Below are 12,500 nucleotides of genomic sequence, written 5' to 3' on the forward strand. Positions count from 1 at the left end.
ATAACAGAGTTGGTCACGCATCGCCACAAAGAAAACGGGCATTGTTGCTGTGACATGAGCGAGGTGGGGGAGGTACAGTTGAGGTGCCAGTAAGTCAATTTGTCCCTACCTGTTTGTTGTGCTTGCTGCGGGACTCTCAGTAAGACATCTTAACGTAATCTTGGTGGTAGCTGACTTAACCTAACCTAAAACTATCTCTCTCTCTCTCTCTCTCTCTCTCTCTCTCTCTCTCTCTCTCTCTCTCTCTCTCTCTCTCTCTCTCTCTCTCTCTCTCTTGTACAGCCAGACCTCCCCCTTCTGCGTCGTGTCCGTGATGGGTTCCCAGGCCCTCACCACTGCAGCTGATGTCATGGGCTGGTTGTACACCATTGCGTGGGATGTGTCCTTCTTGCCCCAGATTATTCACAATTGGCGTAGGAAGAGGTGAGAGAGAGAGAGAGAGAGAGAGAGAGAGAGAGAGAGAGAGAGAGAGAGAGAGAGAGAGTTTCGTATGTTTATTTATTTATTTATTTATTTTTTCCCTGTTTTCACTACTACTACTATTACTATTACTACTACTACGACTACGATATTGTTTTGCTTATTGATTTAAACCTTACTTCTCCTCTTACTCCTTCACCACCACCACCACCACCACGACCACGACCATCCCGAAGTGTGGTTGGCCTAAGCTTCGACTTCCTTACGTTCAACTGGATCGGCTTCTTCTCCTATTTCATCTTCAACATGGGACTGTACTGGATCTATGACATTCAGGTGAGCCCCCCGCGCCTCCCAGCCTCTGTGACACGCTGGCCTGCCTGTTTTCTGTACCATATCAGCTCAGCACCTCCGCTACTTTCCAAAGGGTGTAGTTGAAGTGACACACGGGTTTTTTAAGGGTGTTTTTACGGTTCTAGTGGCAGATTAACAAGATTGCTGCGTTATCTACAGGAGAAACACTCTTGACAACTTCATTACTTTACAAAGGGTGTAGTTGAAGTGACACAAGGGTTTTCAAGGGTGTTTTTACGGTTCTAGTGGCAGATTAACAAGATTGCTGCGTTATCTACAGGAGAAACACTCTTGAGAACTTCATTACTTTACAAAGGGTGTAGTTGAAGTGACACAAGGGTTTTCAAGGGTTTTTAAGGGTGTTTTTACGGTTCTAGTAAAATTAACAAAGTTTTTAAATAATCAACTGGAGAAGAACCACTCTTTAAAAGGCTCTAGTTGAAGTGACACGAGTTTTTAAGGATGTTTTTACGGTTCCAGTGACAGATTAACGATTTTTTTCTCTCTCTCTCTCTCTCTCTCTCTCTTGCAGATACAGTACTCAATACGCTATCCAGGAAGCATTCTTCACGTTCGTCTTAATGATGTCATCTTCCCGCTATACGCAGTGGTGTGTGTCACCCTGCAGATTGGACAGTGCTTGTTGTATGAGGTAAATGTGTGTGTGTGTGTGTGTGTCGTTCGTTTTGAAATCATAGTGGTAGTAATAGTAGTAGCAGTAGTAGTAGTAGTAGTAGTAGGAATGTTTGTCTGTTGTCTATTTAACTTCCTTTCATATTCCTTTACATTCCTTTGTGTTCCTAACCACGCAGCGGGCGGAGGGGCAGCGAGTGTCCGTGATGTGCAGGGTGTTGAGCGGCATCCTCGTGGCCTCTGCTGCCGTTGGGTGTCTCCTGGTGCCCCTGGTGAAGAGCTGGTGGTGGCTTGACGTTCTCTACCTCCTGTCCTACGTCAAGTTAACCATTACGTGTATTAAATACGTGCCACAGGTTTGAAATTATTGTTTTTTTAATGTTTTATGATCGTGTTCTGATTGCAGTGGCGTGTGTTCGTGTGTTTGTTGTGTTTAAAGTTCACCAGCTCAAGTCTTGCTGCAGATACGTGTCACAAGTTTGAAATGAGTGTTTTTTTTTATGTTTTATGATCGTGTTCTGATTGCAGTGACGTGTGTTCGTGTGTTTGTTGTGTTTAAGGTTCACCAGCTCAAGTCCTGCTGCAGATACGTGTCACAAGTTTGAAATGAGTGTTTTTTTTAATGTTTTATGATCGTGTTCTGATTGCAGTGGTGTGTGTTCGTGTGTTTGTTGTGTTTAAAGTTCACCAGCTCAAGTCCTGCTGCAGATATGTGTTACAAGTTTGAAATTAGTGTTTTTTTTAATGTTTTATGCCCCCGTGTTATGTTTATTTATTTATTTGTTTATTTGTTGTGAAGTTCTGTGCGTGTGTGATGTTAACTTTTGTATTTCAAGTTTATCATTTCATTACCTGGCGTTTTTTCCACATAAATCAATGCGTTTTGAATATGTGTGTGTGTGTGTGTGTGTGTGTGTGTGTGTTGTTTACAGTGCCTTGTGGTTTGAATGTCTGTGGTTGTGTTGGTGAATCGTCTCTCTCTCTCTCTCTCTCCCTCTCTCCTCCTTCCTTCCCTTCCCTCTCTCCCTTTCCTTTATTCTAAAAACTCTTCCTTTTCCCTCTCATCACTCATCCCTCTCCCTCTCTCTTTCACAGCTCTGGGTGAACTACAAGGGCAGAAGCACAGCAGGCTGGAGCATTTACCAAGTTATCCTGGACTTTACTGGAGGAATGCTTTCTCTTGTTCAAATGTTTATGCTGTCTGGAAATTATGGCAAGTTTACGATAACTCTGGTTTGGCAAATTTTGGTCAGCGTTTGTTACGTATTTAAAAACCATTTGGTCCCTCCCCACCTCTCTCTCTCTCTCTCTCTCTCTCTCTCTCTCTGTTTTCCAAAGCCACAGAGAGGAATAGCCAGGTTCTCAAGGGTGTTTCTCCTGTCGGTAATGTAGAAAACTTGATAATCTGTCACTAGAACCGTAAAAACACCCTTGAAAACCTGCCTGTCTCTGGTTTTCAAGGCCACAGAGATGACTAGCCAGGTTCTCAAGGGTGTTTCTCTTGTTGGTAATGTAGAAAACTTGATAATCTGTCACTAGAACCGTAAAAGCACCCTTGAAAAACCGTGTCACTTCAACTAGAGCCTTTTAAAAGAGTGTTTCTCCTGCTGATAAGGAAGAAATCTTTTGTGACTTGATGTTAACGCTGTCTCACGCCTCCTTCCTTGCCTCCTACAGGTGATTGGCTCTCCCTGCTGACTGATCCAGCTAAACTTGGTCTTGGTCTTCTGTCAATCATGTTTAATATTTTGTTCTTCATTCAACACTACTGCCTCTACAGGTGTGTGTGTGTGTGTGTGTGTGTGTGTGTGTGTGTGTGTGTGTGTGTGTGTGTGTGTGTGTGTGTGTGTGTGTGTGTGTGTGTGTGTGTGTGTGTGTGTGTCTGTATCCCAGCTGCTGCCACCAATTATTGTTATTTTATTTTATTTATTTATTTGTTTGTTTATTTCTTGTCTATATGATTTTTTTTACCATTGTTTTCGTGTGTGTGTGTGTGTGTGTGTGTGTGTGTGTGTGTGTGTGTGTGTGTGTGTGTGTGTTTTACCTACCCTCTCACACACTCACTATTTCTCTCTCTCTTTCTCTTTCCTCTCTCGCTAGAACTCCACCTTCGTCAGCGGTGAGGGAGCTGAAAGGAAAAGATGGGCCCTTACAAGGTTCTGAATGGACTGAGGACACCAAATTCTGAAACGATAAGCTACATTCTGCAACATTTCTGCTCTGCACCTCCACTAGTTTGCAAAGGCTGTAGTTGAAGTGACACACGGGTTTTCAAGGGTGTTTTTAAGGTTCTAGTGACAGATTAACAACATTTCTACAATATCAACAGGAGAAACACTCTTGAGAACCTCCACTAGTTTGCAAAGGCTGTAGTTGAAGTGACACACGGGTTTTCAAGGGTGTTTTTAAGGTTCTAGTAACAGATTAACAACATTTTTATATCATTAGCAGTTGGAACAATCTGAGAACCCACCTCATCAATTCTGTGGCCTTGAAGAACAGCTGTGGTGGAGGAGCAATGTGGATTTGAATACTGGTGGTTGTTGGGGTGCATTGGGGGGTGTTAGGGGGCGAGGAGCCGGGGGAGGAAGGGGAGGGGAGGGGAGGGAGAAGAAATAGAGAGCAAATAGGTGTAATTAGCGTTTATTTAATTGTTTATTTTTTTTTTTTTACTTGTGAGAAATTGTGATAATTAAGTTTATTATATATATTTGTCCGCCATATTGTATTTGTTTCTTTCTTTGATTTTGTTTGTTTGTTTGTGTTTTTTTAGGTGTGTGTGTGTGTGTGTGTGTGTGTGTGTGTGTGTGTGTGTGTGTGGTAGGGATGAATCACCACCACCACCACCACCACCACCACCACCACCACCACTACTACCACCACCACCACCAGCACCTTCGCGCATGAGGATAAATAATCACTGAATAATTGTTGCGTCATTGTAATAACACTTCATGTGCGTGTGTGTGCATACATACATACATACATACATACATACATACATAAATACATAAATAAATACATTAAGGCGACCTGTGTGCGTATACATGAACAGGCTGTGTGTGTGTGTGTGTGTGTGTGTGTGTGTGTGTGTGTGAGTGCCCCTACAACAGGGCGAGGGGTGGGGGTGGGGGGGGTGGAGTCCTTCAGTACAAAAGTGTTGAGGGGAATGACAAGGCGTGGGGAGGATGTACTACTGCGGCAGGGGCACGCTGGCGGGGCGGGGCGGGGCGGGGCGGAGCGGGTGTCCAGAGGCTCCGCCCCACAGTGCCCGGGACGCCTGGAGCTGTACGCGTGGGTGTGTGGGGTGTGCGGGGGTGTGGGGGGTGTGCTGGGGTGTGTGGGGTGTGCTGGGGTGTGTGGGGTGTGCTGGGGTGTGTGGGGTGTGCTGGGGTGTGGGGCGTGTGCTGGGGTGTGGGGGGTGTGGGGGGTGTGCTGGAATGCTACTTCTCTAAGGCAGCGGGGCGCCGCCCTCGCCGCATCCTGCGCCGCCGCCGCCGCCACCGCCGCCTCAGGTGAGGTTGCAAGACGTGGATTTGGTGAGACGCCCCCGCCGCGTGGCCGCCGCCGCCGCCAGCAGCTGCAAAGAACAGCAGACGTGACGGCTGTGCCCGCCCCGCCCCGCCCCGGCCCGCCCCGCCCCGCAGCGGCAGGAGGCTAGAGGCGCGAGGCCACAAAGGAGAGGAAGGGAATCACAATGAAGTACAAGAAGGCAACATTTTGCAGCAGCACCACGGCGCACGCCAGCACTGTCTCGCCGTGCGCGGCGCCGCTTACCTCGGGGGCGCAGGGCCGCGACGCGCAGGGGGGCGTCGCTGCTACCACGGGGGGCGCCGCTGCTTCTGGTGGGCCATCTGCGTCACACAACAAAGCCAAGTTAGTGGCGTTAGTTGCGGGCGACGCGGAGGCGGCGGCGACTGGCGGGGTGGCGGGGTTAGTGCAAGCAGCGGGGACCTGCGGGGCTGGTGAGGGCTGTGACGCCTGCTGGGCCTGCGGAGCCTGCGGGGTTGGTGAGGGGTCTGACACCTGCGGGGCCTGCGGGGCAGGTGAGGGGTCTGACACCTGCGGGGGCTGTGGAGTCTGTGGCAGCAGCGGGGGCTGTGCACAGGGCGTTGTGTCTCCAGGGCTGCTGCTGCCGACGACTGGCCCGTCGGGTCGCTGCTGCTGCTGCTGCTGCTGCTGCTGCGGCGGCGGCGCCTCTGGGGCGGCGGCCTGTACGCGGCGACGCGGCGGGGCGTGGGGGGCAGGGGTGTGTGGCGGGGAGGGCGAGGGGTCTGTGAGGGCGCGGTGGGCGGCGGGGGGCGGAGAGCAGCTGGAGTAGCGGCGGCGGCGCGCACACGCCCACGCCAGACGGTCGTACTCCGTGAGGCTGAGCGGCTCGTAGGTAGAGCACCGCCACCCCCGCAGCCGCCGCCGCCGCGCCTGAGGGGACGGCGACGCCCGCAGCCACGCCTCCTTCACGCCGCCGCCCACGTCCTCGCACACACCGGGAGCGGGGGCGTCCCTGCCCTGCTCCTCGCCCTGGCCCACGTCCTCCCCGGCGTGCCCCTCCTGCACTCGCTCCTCGGCAGGGACCTGTGCCTCCTCTGTGGCCTGGGGGGACCTGGGCGGGGACGGGGGGCAAGCCTCGGGGGCAGGACGCACCTCCTGTTGGGGCGCGGGGGCTTCCTGGCTGGCCTGGGGGTTGACCGTGGCGAGCCCCTCCCTGCCGCCCTGCGCCAAGGCCCCCGCCAGCCTGCCGCCGCTGCAGGGCGCCTCGTCGCGCCGCGTGCTGGCGTCCTCGGGCACCCGCACGTGCACCTTCATCACCACGTACTCGCTGCGCACGCCCGCCTCTCCTCCCGAGCCCGCCTCGCTCGGCGCGGTCCTGTGGGAGGGAGAGGCGCTGCGCCTCGTCGTCGTCGTCGTCGTCGCCGTCGCCGTGGTGGTGGTGGTGGTGGTGGTGGTGGAGGGCGGGGCGTCCCTGGTGAGGCGCGCGGTGAGCCTGGCGAGGCTGGCGTCCACCCTGGCCAGGCAGTCGTCCATCTTGTTGACGGGGCGCGCCCCCTCGCCCCCCACACTGCCCTCCTCCTCGCCGCTGTCGCTCGCCGCCCCCACCTCCCCGCCCTCCCCGCCCTCCGCGCCCCGGCCCTGCCCCGCTTGGTGGCTGTCCTCGCCTGGCCCCGGCTCGGACAGGGAGGTGCTGGAGTCGTATCCGCTGGTCTGCGAGTCTGACTTGTGCAGGCGCGACGCGGGGCACGGCGCCAGCTGGGTGCCCCGCGCCTCGTCTGCCACCACGGGCGCTTCGGAGGCCTGGGTGACTAAGGGCGCCTCCTCGCACAGCTCCACGCATACGGTGGGCGGCGGGCGCGGCGCCTCCTCCTCGGGGATGTCCTCGATTTCATCCTCGCTGGCTACACATTCTTCCTCATTCGTCCTCCTTTCCTCCTCCTCCTCCTCCTCCTCCTCCTCCTCCTCCTCCTCCTTCTCTTCCTCTTCCTGTGTCTCTGTGTTGGCAGTTTTCTGTTCCTCTGGTTTCCTCACCCCCTCTTGTTCCTCCTCTTCTTCACCCTCTTTCTGGTTTCTTCCTTCCTCCTCCTCCTCCTCCTCCTCCTCCTCTTCCATTAGAGCGCTGGTCTTGCTCTCTTCCTCTTGTTGTGAGCCTTCTGCGCTTATCACTTGTTTTTCTTCTTCTTCTCCTTCTTCTTCCTTCTCTTCTTCATCTTCCTCTTCTTCACTTTCATCCTCCTCCTCCTCCTCTTCGTCGTCGTCTTCCTCTTCCTCTTCTTCCACTTTCTGTTCCACCGCCACCTCCACCTTCACCTCCACCTCTTCTTTCGTTTCCTCCTCTTCCACTTCTTGCAATTCTTCCTCCCCATCATTACCTTCCTCCTCCTCTTCTTCCACTTCCTCCTCCTCCTCTTCCTCTTCTTCTTCTTCTTCCTCCTGTTCCTTTGCTGTATCAAGGTTTCTTTCTCTTCCTTCCTCCTTCACTTCTGCCTCCTCCTCCTCCTCCTCCTCCTCCTCCTCCTCCTCCTCCTCCTCCTCCTCCTCGCCCTCCGCCGTGGCCTGGCTGGTGTCCTGGTCCAAGGTGGTGGCCTCACTGCTGTCACTGGGGTCCTGCAGCCACGGAGGGCAGGCGGTGTCCTCCCACCAGGGGGCGGCGTCCCTCAGGAGGTGGGTGGCGGGGGGCAACACGCCCTCGCTGGCAGTGTACAGGCTGCTGCTGTCACTTGTCACGCCCTCGCTCGCGTCCTCGTAGTCCTCCATCCTGCTGCTCTCCTCCTCCTCCTCCTCCTCCTCCTCGGTGATGCTCAGGCTGGCGTCCTCGTCCTCGGCGGCGTGGCTCAGCACAGGGGCGGCCGCGTCCTCCAGGTTGCCGCCACGCTCCCACCACGGCACCTCCTCCTCGTCCCGCAGGAAGTCCTTGGCTGCCACGCGGGGCGCCTCCTTCCTGCCCTCCTCCTCCTTCTCCTCCTCCTCCTCCCACCAGGGCCGCTCCTCCCTGAACAACTCACTGGCGGGAATAGCTTTCTGCGGCGTCTCCTGCTTCTCCTCCTCCTCGTCCTCCTCCCACCAGGGGGTGTCGTCGGCGAAGAAGTCCTTGGCGGGCACTGCGTGGCGCGGCACGTGAGGGGCGGGCGCGTCCTGCAGGGCGTCGCGCCACCAACACTCGTCCTCGCGGAAGAATTCCTTGGCGGAGATGACCTGGTCGTCCTCGGCGTGCGTGGCGGGCGCCTCCTCCTGGCGGTCCGCGGCGTCCTCCTCCCACCAGTTGTCCTCCTCCTTGAAGAAGTCGCGCGCGGCGATGACTGGCTGGGGCGGCTGGGCGTCCTGCGCGGCGCGGGCGTCGTCCTCCCAGGTCTGCCAGAAGGCCGCCTGGTCCTGCTGGCTCAGCTCGCGCGCAGAGATGACCGGCGGCTTGTCCTCAAACTCGCTGAGCCACTGGTCCGCCTCGTCCTGGAAGGCCTCCTGGACGCTCAGCACCACGTAGGCTCGGCTCATCTTCCAGTAGGCGTCCTCGTCGTCCTCGGAGCACACGGAGGAGGAGGAGGAGGAGGAGGAGGAGGAGGTATATCCATCCTAGATTAGTACACATGCATTCAGTGTCTGGAAGGCGAGGGGGGGCGCGGGGGCGAGGCACCCCTCTACAGGGAGTCTCACTGCCCCGGGCGTGCCGCGCCGGCTGGCGGGGGGGCGCCGCGCCCTTCACTTATCACTAGGTCATCAATACACTGCCACAGGGGCGGGGCGGGGCGGGGCGGGCGGGGCGGGAGGGCTAGTGGCTCTGGGGTGGGTGGGAGGGGGTCGGGGTGAGGGAGCGCCGCGCCTGACGGGGGCGTGACTAGAGGGAGAGGGAGAGTGAGAGGGAGGGAGAAAGGGAGACATTTTAAGCAGTGAGAGGGGCGCGAGGGAGATGATGAGAGGAGAGAGAGAGGCGAGTGTGAGAGGTGAGTGGGAGACAGCCAAGCGGGTGAAGACTGCACTCAGTCAACAGAGAGACAGACTGACTCACTGACTGACTGACTGACTGACTGACAGAGAGAGAGAGAGAGAGAAGAGAGACACGAGCTGGAGAGGATGCAGAGAGAGAGAGAGAGAGAGAGAGAGAGAGAGAGAGAGAGAGAGAGAGAGAGAGAGAGAGAGAGAGAGAGAGAGAGAGAGAGAGAGAGAACCCTACCAAATGAACAGGAGAAAAGTAAAAAGAAGAAAAAATAACACGACCCAAGAACCCAAATAAATAAACAAATCAATAAACAAAATAATCAAACTCAAACTAATCTACCACCACCATCACCACTACTACCACAACTACCAATATTTTCAAGTACTTACATCAAACAGACGATAAATATCCTCTAGACCAGGCCCTTCCTCTTTGTCCTCCTCTCCCTTCCTCGGCGCCAGAGCAACTAACTGTCTGAGCACAGGAAAATTCTTTTGTCTCTTTGCCTCATCTCTCGGGGCCAGATCTGTGCCTGCCAGTACTGCAAATTGATCAGCCCCAGCGGTAACGAGTCTCACCACCTTCTCTTGGTCGTTATGTCTCACTGCCAAATACAGGTGCTTCAGGAGCTGTCAGGAATGCGGGGTTGTGTTAAGGTGTGTCTGCGGTGCGTCTGGGATAGGATACTGGGTTATTTCGTGCGTTTGTGTGTGGTTGGTGTGGTTAAGTGTGGTTAAGTGTGGTTGTTGTTGTTGTTGTGTGTCTGTGTGTGTGTGTGCATGTGGGGATCTTCATCCTACTACTGCCACCATTTGTAATAGAGTCATTTTATTTATTTATCTTTTTTCTCTCTCTCTCTGTGTGTGTGTGTGTGTGTGTGTGTGTGTGTGTGTGTGTGTGTGTGTGCGTGCCTTACCAAGTCGGTGTAGCGCAGGCCAGCTTTATTCCTGCGGGAGGTGTCAGCGCCGCGACTCAGCAACAGGTGCACTGTGTCCACGCTACCCTCCAACGCCGCCCAGTGGAGAGGCGTCTGCCCCGTCCAGTCCTGCGCGTTGATGTCCGCCCCTGCATCCAACAGCACGCTCATGATCTGTGGTGGGCGTTGTGGGCGTAGTGGGCGTGGCGGGACTGTGATATTAAATTAACTAGACCGAGAAACAGTGGCTTCAAACACACACACACACACACACACACACACACACACACACACCTGCTGGTTTCCTCTGTAAGCAGCCAGAAGAAGAGGTGTCCTTCCATGGTCATCCAGCGCACTAACTTCCGCTCCACACTCCACTAGTAACTGGCAGATGTCGAGGGCGCCCTGTGAGGAGGAGGAGGAGCAGGAGCAGGAGGAAGACGAAGAGGAGGAGGAGGTGAAAAAGAGGACATTATTCCTTTTAGTACAGACTCCCTACCACACACAACACCACCACAATCACCCACACACTCCCAAACACCACCGCACACACTGCCACGCCCTGCCACGCCCTCCCACACCCTGCCAGCCGTACCTTGTAGACGGCATGGTGTAACAGGGTCCAGCCACGCTCGTCACGGCTGCCAGGATCGCCTCCCCACGTCAATCCTGCCACCACTTGCTCTTTGTCTTCGGTCCGCACTGCCCGGATCAGCGCCTGCAGGAGTGGGTGAAGGAGGCGGTGAAGGGGAAAGATGCTAACTACTACTACTACTACTACTGCTACTACTACAACCATTTCACCCCCTCCACCCCCCCCACCATCCTTACCAAGTCAGAATACAATTGGCCACTCTTGTTCCTTATTGAATCGTCCGCTCCTTTCTCCTGCAGGAATTCGACCGCCTTCCGCTGACCCCACCTCGCGGCCACATGCATGGGCGTGTTCCCCTCGGAGTCCTGGGCGTCGAGGCTTGCTCTGCGCCCCACCAGCACTGTCATTACGTCCTCCACGCCCTCTCTTGCCGCCTGGTGCAGAGGTGTTGAACCATGCTTGTCCTGAAGGAGGGGAGAAAGAGAGAGAGAGAGGGAAAGAGAGAGAGAGAGAGGGTGAGTCTTCTGTGTGTGTGTGTGTGTGTGTGTGTGTGTGTGTTGTAGTGGTAGTAGTAATAGTAATAGTGGTTCTAGTTGAATTGATAGGTTAGTAATTGTAGTAATGATTGTGGTTATGATAGTAGTAGTAGTGGTAGTAAATATTCTTCCATGCCAGTTATTTTAAGTAGTAACAGGAGGAGGAGCAGGAGGAGGAGGAGGAGGAGGAGGAAGAGGAGGAAGCGAGAGACACCTGACTGTCGTTAAACCTCAAATTTCTCTCTTTAACCTTTCCTGCACCCCTTCCCTCCCTTCTCCCCTCCCTTCCTTCCCTCCTTCACACACACACACACACACACACATCCACCCCCCCTTACCACCACAGTGACGGAGGAGGCGGAGGAGGAGGAGGAGGAAGCGAGAGACACCTGACTGTCGTGAAACCTCAAATTTCTCTCTTTAACCTTTCCTGCACCCCTTCCCTCCCTTCTCCCCTCCCTCCCTTCCCTCACACACACACACACACACATCCCCCCCCCTTACCACCACAGTGACGGAGCCCCCCTTATCTAACAACGACTTGAGGACAAATAGGTGTCCCCAGTAGGCGGCGTGGTGCATAGCTGTTCTGCCCTCGTTGTCCCGCTGGTTAGGGTCCGCTCCGTTCTCTAACAAGGCGTCTGCAATTAGTAGCTCCCCCTGTGACGGAGAGAGAGAGAGAGAGTGGGAGAAGGGCCTGGGAGATGAGAGGTGGACCGGGAAGAAAACACGCAAAGATTTAACCTATTTTATCTTCCCAGCTAAAACCAGACACCTCTTATCTCATCCTAGCTCACCCCAGACTCACCCCAGCTCCCCAGAAGCTAAGCGACTTCAAAACACCCTAAAACACACCTAAACACACCCAAAACACACTTAAACATCCCAAAACACACCCAAACACACCAAAACACCCCAAAACACACCCAAACACCCCAAAATACACCCAAACACACTCAAACACATCTAAAACACACCCAAACACCCCAAAACACACCTAAACACACCCAAACACACCAAAACACACCAAAACACATCTAAACACACCCAAACACACCCAAAACACACCAAAACACACCCAAACACCCCAAAACACACCAAAACACCCCAAAACACACCCAAAACACCCCAAAACACTCCAAAACACACCCAACCAACTCAACACACCTACAAACACTTAATCTTCCCCCCCCCAGCACCACCCCAGTCACCCCCAGCACCCCCCAGGTCCCTTGGTACCTTAAAAGCAGCATGGCAGAGGACAGGGAAACCGTATGCGTCTCGTGAATCCGGATTGGCTGTTCCCTTCAGCAAACTGGTCACTTGATTGGGGTTTCCCGCATGAACAGCTGATACCAGGAATTCATTTACCTGATGGAGGAGGAGGAGGAGGAGGAGGAGGAGGAGGAGGAGGAGGAGGAGGAGGAGGAGGAGGGGACAGTGCAGAATTAGTAAAGGAGGAAGGCATAGATCAGGAACAGAAGGAGGAGGAGAAGGAAGAACAGGAGGAAGAGGAAGGTAAGAAAGGATGAAGAGGAGGAGGAGGAGGAGGGGAGGAGGAGGAGGGGACAGTGCAGAATTAGTAAAGGAGGAAGGCATAGATCAGGAACAGAAGGAGGA

At 54.5% G+C, this 12,500-nt stretch overlaps 2 protein-coding genes across 3 annotated transcripts in view; one reads left to right on the forward strand and one right to left on the reverse strand.

Moving 5' to 3' along the window:
* Positions 1-3,607, forward strand: part of LOC135097753 (cystinosin homolog) — a 5,620-nt gene extending 2,013 nt beyond the window's left edge. Inside the window, exons 4-10 of the mRNA XM_063999775.1 lie at positions 283-423; positions 657-756; positions 1,307-1,426; positions 1,587-1,763; positions 2,503-2,620; positions 3,085-3,187; positions 3,508-3,607. Of these exons, the coding sequence (XP_063855845.1) occupies positions 283-423; positions 657-756; positions 1,307-1,426; positions 1,587-1,763; positions 2,503-2,620; positions 3,085-3,187; positions 3,508-3,595 (847 nt within the window). The 3' untranslated portion in view covers positions 3,596-3,607. The remainder of the gene's footprint in view (positions 1-282; positions 424-656; positions 757-1,306; positions 1,427-1,586; positions 1,764-2,502; positions 2,621-3,084; positions 3,188-3,507) is intronic.
* A 728-nt stretch (positions 3,608-4,335) lies between these two features.
* LOC135097752 (uncharacterized) overlaps positions 4,336-12,500 on the reverse strand; it is a 16,845-nt gene continuing 8,680 nt past the window's right edge. Inside the window, exons 8-16 of one of the 2 annotated variants that reach the window (XM_063999774.1) lie at positions 12,120-12,251; positions 11,385-11,540; positions 10,581-10,808; positions 10,345-10,467; positions 10,044-10,154; positions 9,750-9,923; positions 9,223-9,462; positions 5,185-8,469; positions 4,336-4,987 (exon numbers count right to left, since the gene is read on the reverse strand). In XM_063999774.1, the coding sequence (XP_063855844.1) occupies positions 4,919-4,987; positions 5,185-8,469; positions 9,223-9,462; positions 9,750-9,923; positions 10,044-10,154; positions 10,345-10,467; positions 10,581-10,808; positions 11,385-11,540; positions 12,120-12,251 (4,518 nt within the window). In that variant the 3' untranslated portion in view covers positions 4,336-4,918. Of the gene's footprint in view, positions 8,470-9,222; positions 9,463-9,749; positions 9,924-10,043; positions 10,155-10,344; positions 10,468-10,580; positions 10,809-11,384; positions 11,541-12,119; positions 12,252-12,500 lie in introns of both variants that reach the window. The other variant, XM_063999773.1, reaches the window with a different exon arrangement.

This window comes from Scylla paramamosain, unplaced genomic scaffold (assembly GCF_035594125.1).
Source record: "Scylla paramamosain isolate STU-SP2022 unplaced genomic scaffold, ASM3559412v1 Contig31, whole genome shotgun sequence".
Taxonomy (NCBI): Eukaryota; Metazoa; Arthropoda; class Malacostraca; order Decapoda; family Portunidae; genus Scylla; species Scylla paramamosain.